A 9,956-nucleotide genomic window follows, 5' to 3' on the forward strand; every position below is an offset into this window, starting at 1 on the left:
ACCTCACCCCCAGAGCAGCCAGTGGCTGTACCTGGGATCTGGTTGCCTGCTCTGCCTCACCGCCCACCATTGAATTTGTGTGGAATCTGTGGTCTGTGTCCCTCTCTACTCCGGGAAATACCACTCAGGGGTTTCTATTTGAGCTGAATAGGACGGGCTGTGCCTGGCTCCTGCCAGCCCTGAGCAGTGGGTAGGACAGGAGAGATACCCTTTATGAGCTCGCAGAGAAGCCTACAAGCCTAGTGCCAGAGTCTCAAACCTTGCTAGATCTAGAGCCTGAGGGACAGCTGATGCTGTGCTGCCCGGAGCCAGCAGGTGGCAGACATGTCCTTTCTAGGCATGGTTGCTGGAGGAATCTGAACTGAACTAGGGAGGCTTCTCAGCAGAGCCCACCTGGCCTGTTGGATAGCCCTCCACCCCTGCAAGTATTACACACTCACATTATGACCCTGTTTCCACTCACAGAGAGGCTGTGGTGCCAGACGGAGGCAGCCCAACACCTGACTGGTATCCAGGTTTCCAGATGCTAACCTCCACTGTGCCAGAAGCAGGAAGAAAGGGTACCTTTGTCTTTTTCAGTCCCATCATTCTATTGGGCTTTCCTACAGTCAGGGAATATTAGAAGAACCCCTGCTCCTGAGACTTGAGAATCCAAAGATGAAATTTAGTGGAGGAAGTGGTCTTGGATAGCCAAGAAATAAATAAGAAAATGGAGTGCTCTATCCAATTATTAGGAGCTGACAGTGAACCAGGGATGGTGATAGATATTTGACCATAACATTTTGTCTTGATTACTGTCCAAAGCAGCAACACAGACTTTGAATGGGAGTGCCCATTTTCCAGCAGAATCCTTATTCCTAGCCGCCATGTCAGAGTTTGGGAGCCACAGTGTGCCCACACTGGCCTGCGTTGGCTTCTCTTGCTGTGGTAAATATTATGACCAAGAGTAAGTAGGAGAAGAAGGGGCTTATTTGTCTCATGCACCCCAGTCGCAGTCTGTCGCTGAGGAATCAAACAGGAGCAGAGGCAGAAACCCTGGAGGAGCGCTACTTGCTGGCTTGCTCCCGGGCTCCCCTTGCGACTTTTCTTACACTTCGCAGGATCATCTGCCCACCCACAGCAAGCCGGGACCTCCTACACCAACCAATAATCAAGAAAATGTCCCACAGACCTGTCCACGGGCCAAATCTGCTGGAGGCAATTCCTCATCGAGAGTCTTCCCCACAGGTGACTTTAGTTTGTACCAAGTTGACCGGACCAGCATAGAGGGAGACAGATGAGCTCCTGGCTCTCAACGAGGCAGGCTTGGAGTGAGGGGAAATAGCAAAGACCCTGCTGTCAGGACACTTTATCAAAGTCCTATCCAGAGGGGTCTAGGGGCAGTGGCCGAGGGAGCCCCATAGCCACAGTGGCAGATGGAGGAAGCACGAAAGGGTGTCTCAGCCAGTCCACTGTGGCGAACACATCTCAAGAATCATCTTTGTCAATGATAAGGAGCGCAAATCGCTGCCCATTTCCCCCTTCACCTCCATCCTGCAGCTCACAGTCACAGTTGACCAGTCTTTCTTAAAGGACCGGGCGTGGCTGCCTCTCAAAAGGGGAGAGGGAATTTTTAGCCATGGACTTAGAAAGACTACTCAGCTCTAAATGCTGGAGTTGGCTCACATGCCCTCTCTCAGCTCTTCCGGACATGTCCCTGTGTGAAGTTGCTGGTTCTGGTTGCGGTTCTGTCTGTATTCTTTGCAAACGGTTATGTGGGGTTTCCCAGAGTTGCATCACCCCATGTTCCTCCCACCAGTGAGGCATGTGGTTCGAGCTTCTCATGTCCTCAGCACACTTGTAGTCATTACATGTACAGCACAAAGCAGAAGAGGCAGTTTGAAGGAGGGAGGGTTCGTTCTTGCTCACAGTTTCGGGGGACACAGTCCATCAGGGTAGCCGGTGCATGCCGGCTCTGGTGGCAGGAGCTTGCCACAGTTTGATCATATCCAGCAGGAGCTGAGAGTAGAGATATGGGCCGGAAGTCGGGCTGGTGTATAACCTTCAGTGCCTGTTTTTTGTGGTCTGTATCAACCAGCAAGAGTCCATGTCTCAAAGATTCTGTTTGTAACCTCAGAAAATAGTGTCACCTACTGGGGACCAAGTGTTCAAAAATGATGCCATGGGGCTGGGGTGTGCTTCACAGCCAAACCACACTTGTTATTTTCCATTTGAAGAAATTATAGCTACTGTGATTGGTAGGAACACTGTCTCTTTGTTCTTCAGTAGCAAGGATTCTCAATTTGGCCCAGAATGTGCTCAGTGCTGTCTCAGTTGGTAGACTCAGTGTGGCTGTGCCGTGGATGCTCGGGAGAGGCTCTTGTGGGGTGGATGCCCCAGGAGAAGGTACCGGCAAGCAATCTCTGCAGGTCAGTTCCTTCTTGGAGACCTCAGGGAAGTGCTTTATAGGGAGGAGCTAGCCCCAGACCCCAGGGAAGTGGCTTCTGGAGGACTGCAGGGTGGGGACAGGAGCTCAGGTCTCCCAGTTCTAACAGACCCCCTGGCCCTGGCTCAGAAGGACTCCAAACGGTTCCCCTGCTACGCGGCCCCAAGTTGTCCTACTTGGGCCCCTGCCTAGTTACCTGACAATGGCTTCATGTGACAACAGTGTGCAGAGGTTGGCAGGGCGGGCAGGGGGTCAGGAAGGAAAAGAGAAATCTCTAGACCCCGAGCACTTCTGGTTTAGTCTCTGGTTTTCACGCTGCTGCACATGGGGACCCTGTGGAGAGCTGGGGCCTCCAGGACCCCAGTGGGCGCAGGTGAGGCCAGAAAACGCGTTTTCAACCAGGGCCTGGTGACTCTGCCTTTTGCTCTTATTTTTAGTGTGTGTGTGTGTGTGTGTGTGTGTGTGTGTGTGTGTGTGTGTCCATGACAGTCCATGCATGTAGAGGACAAAAGTTGATGTCCCATGTCTCCTGAATCTGACCTGAATTACAACCAGTTCTCTTAGTGAAGTGCCTGACCCAGGAAACTGAGGGTTCATGTTTCTCCTGTGCAGCTGCTGGTTAGCATCTTGCCTCAGTTTCCCCAATTACAAAGAATCCCAGGGTTGGGGAAATGGCTTAGTCAGTAAAGTGTTTGTCGTGCAGACACAGATTCAGTTCCCAAGGACTCATGTGGAAAGCCTGGCATGTGGCAGCATGTGCCTGTAACGCCTCTAAGGAGGGATGGAGCCGGGGGACCCTGGAGCTCACAGCCAGCCAGCTTAGCTGAGGGGGTGAGCCCCAGACCGAGAGAGACCCGGGCTCAAAAATAAGGCGGAAGCTGGGTGTGGTAGGATATGTCTTTAATTCTGGTAGAGGCAGGTAGAGCTCTGATTTCTAGGCGTAAGCCTGGTGAGCTTACATAGTCGATGTAGACTTGGGTCTCTAAAAAAGAAAAAAAAGATGCGAGAGAGAGATGGAGAGAGAGACAAATACTAGAGGATAACTGACAACCGAGCTTTCTATGTGTCCTGCCTAACTGCAGAATGCGACTGTCAGCAGACTCAACTATCAAAAAAAAAAAAAAAAAAAAAAAAAAAAAAAACAATAACACACTACATATATACACTCATGTACACATGTACATACACAAACACTCGTGTATACACGTATACTCATGTATACACATATATACACAGGCATGTGTACGTATGTATACACATACACACATGCATGTACACTCATGCACACACACAAGCATTAAAAATGAACCTTCAAAGTCCAGGCAAAGTTGAGTCTGTGGCGGTTTCTGAAGTGGATTCAGCCCTGACTGATGTCTCATGACTTAGTTGTCTGGCAAGACGCAGCCATTTGATGTCAGAAGTGAAGCTTCCTGCGCTGAGGAGAAGCCGCCAGGAGGAGCCAGCTTCCTGTCTTGGTGGAGGATGCAGAGGCCGCACTCTAGCCTGGCACCTGTGGTTCCATGTTCCACAGCCTGGAGTATCACCCGCGTCACCATGGCTACCAGCCTAGCAACTGGCTTTGGAGAGCTGGGTTTGAGTCCAGCTCGCCGGCCTGCCCAGGCGCCGTCTTGGACAGGTTGTCTGTCTCTGTAGCCGGCCTTGCTATCTGTGAGAGCAGAGTGAGGCTGGCCTGCCTCAAAGGCTTGTCAGGAAGTTAAACCCAAGAAATACGTGGTCAAAGTCAGAACATGGCTGGCTGAACTGTTAGGAGACATCCTTGTCAATGAATTCATTTTATTGCTATTATTTCCAAATTGCTTGGTGCACAGTGTGGGAGGGGCGCAGTGTGGAGGGGGAGGGGGAGGGGAGGGGCGCAGTGTGGAGGGAGGGGCGCAGTGTGGAGGGGAGGGGCGCAGTGTGGAGGGAGAGGGGCGCAGTGTGGAGGGGAGGGGCGCAGTGTGGAGGGGAGGGGCGCAGTGTGGAGGGGGGGGGGGGGGGAGGTGGAGGGAGGGGCGCAGTGTGGGAGAGGGGAGGGGCGCAGTGTGGAGGGGAGGGGCACAGTGTGGAGGGAGGGAGGGGCACAGTGTGGAGGGAGGGAGGGGCACAGTGTGGAGGGGAGGGAGGGGCACAGTGTGGAGGGGAGGGGCACAGTGTGGAGGGGAGGGGCACAGTGTGGAGGGGAGGGGCGCAGTGTGGAGGGGAGGGCGCAGTGTGGAGGGGAGGGGCGCAGTGTGGAGGGGAGGGGCGCAGTGTGGAGGGGAGGGGGCGCAGTGTGGAGGGGAGGGGCGCGGTGTGGAGGGGAGGGGCGCAGTGTGGAGGGGAGGGGAGGGGCGCAGTGTGGAGGGGAGGGGCGCAGTGTGGAGGGGAGGGGCGCAGTGTGGAGGGAGGGGCGCAGTGTGGAGGGAGGGAGGGGCGCAGTGTGGAGGGGAGGGGCGCAGTGTGGAGGGAGGGGCGCAGTGTGGAGGGGAGGGGCGCAGTGTGGAGGGGAGGGGCGCAGTGTGGAGGGAGGGGCGCAGTGTGGAGGGGGAGGGGGGGCGCAGTGTGGAGGGAGGAGGGGCACAGTGTGGAGGGGAGGGGCGCAGTGTGGAGGGAGGGAGGGCACAGTGTGGAGGGGAGGGGAGGGAGGGGCACAGTGTGGAGGGAGGGAGGGCACAGTGTGGAGGGGAGGGAGGGGCACAGTGTGGAGGGGAGGGGCCAGTGTGGAGGGGAGGGGCACAGTGTGTGAGGAGGGGAGGGGAGGGGCACAGTGTGGAGGGGAGGGAGGGGCACAGTGTGGAGGGGAGGGAGGGGCGCAGTGTGGTGAGGAGGGGAGGGGCGCGGTGTGGAGGGGAGGGGCACAGTCCCGGGAGAGAGGGGGCGCAGTCAGGGAGCCCTCACAGCACAAGGTCTTCCAGGAACCCATTTCCTGGGTCAATCACAAGCATGTCTAATCAGCCCCCTCCCCCACCGGTTTTCCCTGGGATCCTTGCCAAACCCTAAGCCAGGAAACCTTGTTATATTAATTATGAAGAGAAAGCATGTTTTATTTAAAATCCCGGCTGCTGGATTTTCTGCCATGCTGTTTTTCTGTGACAGCAGAATTTCTTTTGCATTTAGGAAAATCTAATGCATTTAGAATATAAATATATGCATGCTTATATACACATGTGACTTCAGCGACCTGATTTCCCTAAATACCAGTGTACACTGCAAAGCTGATGAGTTGGACTCCTGCTTGCAATCACGTTTTTTTTTTTTGTTTTTTTTTTTGTTGCTTGGTTTCCCCGCCCCCGCCCTTAAATCTGTGAGAAGTTTCAGTAGAATTCAATCCTTTCCCTTATCCAGAAGTCTTTGCTTAGGTTGGAGAAGAGGAGGGGACCCCTAGGCATGAAAGAGACTGCATTCTGGGGTATTGGGGTTTCACGAAGGATGACTCCCAGGTGCTAGCTCTGGGACACATGTGGATGTGAGTGCTGAGACTGGGAACTGGTCCACTACAAACTGGCAATAACATTTCACCATCCACAGTGTGTTTGAACAATAACCATATAACCTCCCTCCCCTTCTCTCTGTCTCTCTCTCCCTCTCTGCCTACCTCTCCCTCCCTCCCTCATCAGTGAAGCGATGAAGGTGTAGAATGGTGACCCATAAGGACTGACGAGGAGACCTGTGCACTCCGCTTCCCAGTGTGCACAGGAAGGTGTGCTCACCGTTACAGAGTGTGCAGTTTTTATGGAACCTTGGACAGCTCTGTCTGTATCTGAGACGTTCTGCTTCTCAAATGCTGCCTGGCAACTACAAGACAAAGAGACTGCTCGGTCTGCACACTGACCTTCTGCCCAAGCAAGCTAGGTGGTGAGCGGAAGAATGTACTCCAGTTTGCAATCTCTTGCCCACACAGCCCGTTCTGGGGTTCGGTACCCGGGAAGATTCCAGAAGTGAAGCAGTACAGAGATGTAAACAAACCAATTTTGTCCCTAGGTCCCCTTTGTGCAAATTCTTTGTTCCTCTCTGGAGTGGAACAGGGCTAACAAGCCTTACTCTCATTATAACCCTGGAAGAATTCAATTTCATGGTGGTCAAGCGCAATGTGCCCCCAACACTCGAAGAATCACCACTGACGATATTTCTAAGCTGCCCCTGGCTTTTTGGCAGTTGAGTGGCCTTTCTGTAAGGATGAGGGTCAGATGGACTCTGTCCGGCACAAGAGAGCCTGTCAACCCCCAACTGTTTCTTCTTTGGAGAGCAGGGACAATGACACACAGCTACGCTGGGGATGGACACTCGAGTGATTTGTACAGCAGATATGCACAAACCGATCTAGACCAGACACAAAGCACGGGAACAGCACTGGAGTTCATGGCCATGTTATCTGAGCTGCGTCTCTGCTTAGTGACTCTCTAAATGAAATCCCAGGTAGAGGCCAGGGAGATGGCTGAGCTGGGAAAAGTGCTTGCTACGAAGCCTGATGAGCCTAGTTCAATCCTCAGAACCCACAGGGTGGAGAGAGACACCTGATCCCCACAAGTTGTCCTTTGTTACACACACACACACACACACACACACTGAGATGAAGAGGATGATGATAAAATGTTTTTTAAAGAAGAGCTTTTGATATAGATGATCCTAAGAATAAGTTAGCACAATGCACAAGACACCTCTTGGGTCAGCACTGATGCGAAGACTGTCTTCTTTCAGCTTCAGAGGCACATGGAGCCCACGACCCTCAGTCCCTGCAAATGACCGTTTGCTTCCAGCTAGGATGTGGTCCCTAATACCACATGCACCAAGAAAGTCCTTAGGTCCCTAAGTACTGAGATGGTACTTAGGGACCCAGGCCTCTCCTCTGAAGGTTTAAAGCTTCGCTGTGTCACTTCCCGGCTGTGGACCTCAGTTCTGTGTGTGTAAAATGGGAACAGTGACAGTACCTATGACTTGGGGTCCTTCGGGCAGCGAACCAATCTTTAGCAAGCTTAGGGGCTGCTACTGAGGACCAACTTTACTCTATGCTATCAGTTTATTATTATCATCATCATCATCATTATCATCATCATTATTATTATTAAATATTATGTTATTGATACAGGATCTGGCTGCATGGGCCAAAATGGCCTGTGTAGCTCACTGTGTAGCCCAGACTGGCCTGGAATTCACAATCCTCCTGCCTCAACTTCCTGAATGCTGAGAGACAACTGGTTATTATTTTTAGCTATGTAGGTAGGAGAGGCCACTCAGTCCATCAGACTGTTGTCTCTCTATGAAGCCCCAAACTCTTCCAAGCATCCAGTGTGGCTATTTTGTCCTGATGCAGTGTGCCAGGCCATAGAACATGAAGGCTTCCCAGCCATCTGTTTGGCACATCTGGGTAAGAAAACCTATGAAAGCCACGTGTCCTTTCTTTGGAGTTGACTAAGCTCATTGCCTGAGGCTAGCTCTCATATGTTCTCTTTTATCCACTATTGACTTACAGTTTCATTGATAACCCTAAAAATTCTCTGGATCTTACAAAAAAAATTGTGGAAGGGTTGGGGGCTGGGACTATTATCTTCAGGAACTTCAAACATATCCTGTCAACCCTTCGTGCCTGCAGACTTCAGGCAATTGATTCCCACTGAGATTTCCTCTGGGCCTCTGAGAATCACCACTGCCTTTTTGTACACCCGTGGGATAGCTGCTCTCAGCTCCAGGTGCCCACCAAGCAATCACATGGACAGATCACCCATCTTGACAGCCATCTGTGACTGCAGCCACCACATCTTCCCACCTCATAATTTGGCAAGAAAATCTTTTCTAAAACAAGTCACTTGGCAACTGCTTCTGGAACTAAGGGAGGGGTTTGAGTGGAGCTGAAGATGTTATTTTATGAATGCACTAATGAGTAAGGCTGTAACTAATTCCATTCCCTCAGGAAACACTCCCAAAGGGAAATACAACTCAAAAGTGCTTAACCAGATTCAAGAAGTTTATGACAACTTTCGATCTCTCCCTTCCATATGCTTCATCAGAGGGACTGTGCTCTGGTTTTTATAGGGAAGTTGCACATATTCTGGACATTATCCGTGAAAAGAGCTAACACTGCGGGGTTGGGGGGTGGGTTGACTCACCAGTAGAGAGCTTACCCACTGAAGATCTTGGTTTTGATCACCAACACCACAAAGAGAAACAAAAGCAACTGAGCTAAGGTTTATGGAGGCCACACATGACCTTTTGTTGTCATGACCTTTACCGAGTGAGCAGCTGGGTTCTGGCTCAGGGAGGTTATTCGGCCACATACTCCACAGTTACCCTGTGACAAAGTCAAGACCATTGCCAGCTCTGGCTCTGAGGCTCAACATTCAAGCCCCAGTCCATAGCCAGCAGGGAGACCCCAAGAATTCTATTCCTCCCTTCCCCAAGGATCCTGTTGGCAGCTGCACCCCAGGGGTGCACAGAAGGGCCAGCATCTCCAGGACTGTCCAGCCCAAAGGTCTCCAGTGCTCTTCAGAGCCTTATAGTTTTCCCTTTCTGCCTCACCGCAAAACCCTTGGGCCCTGGCTCATCTTCTCTGTCCCACCTCCTATGGTCATGGGAAAGAGAAGAAAAATTACTAGCCACAGGGTTTCTCCTCAAGTCGGATGCAGCTAAATAAACCCTTTTTGGGGCTCACTTGAGCCACCAGGGAATCCCCCTGAGGCCAAAGCCCAGGAGTCCTTTTCTTAGTGTCCCCGGGAGGGCTGGAGAATCTGACAGGTGTGCTAGGCTAGTGCCCTGATCTGCTCTCTTAGGGGACCGTTTCTCAAAGGGGTCCTTCCTTGAGGTGTATACCAGATTTTATCTGTACTGTAGAGAATTTGTGTGCCCTAGTCATCTCTGTTGGAACGAATTCATGGAGGCTCTGCCACAGGAGACTCATGCTCCCCACATGTCATTACAAAACCACTCAGAAGTTCATAAGACAGTCTGCATAAGGTCTTGTAGTCAGGCCACACTCAACTTGACAACACCAGCCTTTCCCAATTTAAGATTTTTCTTGCTTCAAACCCAGATGGCTTGATTTTGCTAAAACCCTCATAATCCCTCAACCCTAGAAACTGGAAACGACCACTTACCCCGATGGCTGACTTCCCCACCAGGGCGATTAACAGCAGAACACGGAGACCCAGCATCCTGACCGATGTCTGTGCCATTGAAGGCCTCTTGGTTTGCTCTCCCTACGATTTCTTTTCTTGTGTATGCCTTTGGGATGGGGGTAGGGATGTCAGTCTCCGAGGATTCCGGAACAAATGAAGAGGATGCAAATTATTAACTAGGCATCAAATACTGTTTAATGTTTTGCAAACCAACTATCTTGATTAAACAAATGGTAACTTGGGGGTTGGGCAGAGTCAAGGGGTGCCTTGTCTTCTGCAGAAAAAAAAAAAGTCTCCAAGATAGCGGCTAAAATAAAGAGCCCATGGCTTGAGGGTGCTGTAGGAGCTCCTGAGTGTTCGGCACAGTGGGTCTGTCCGCTGGCCGGCGCTGCTGTATCACCACAGGAGAAAGGGCTCCAGATCAGGCAAGAACCTCTGCCACC

The 9,956-nt window shown here is 51.7% G+C and overlaps 1 protein-coding gene across 1 annotated transcript in view; it reads right to left on the minus strand.

The window, feature by feature from the left end:
* Positions 1-9,655, minus strand: part of Habp2 (hyaluronan binding protein 2) — a 33,354-nt gene extending 23,699 nt beyond the window's left edge. Inside the window, 1 exon segment of the mRNA XM_037205953.1 lies at positions 9,493-9,655. Coding sequence (XP_037061848.1) covers positions 9,493-9,570 — 78 coding nt within the window. The 5' untranslated portion in view covers positions 9,571-9,655.
* Between the last annotated feature and the right edge of the window lie 301 nt (positions 9,656-9,956).

Source organism: Peromyscus leucopus, chromosome 1, assembly GCF_004664715.2.
Source record: "Peromyscus leucopus breed LL Stock chromosome 1, UCI_PerLeu_2.1, whole genome shotgun sequence".
NCBI classification, from domain to species: domain Eukaryota; kingdom Metazoa; phylum Chordata; class Mammalia; order Rodentia; family Cricetidae; genus Peromyscus; species Peromyscus leucopus.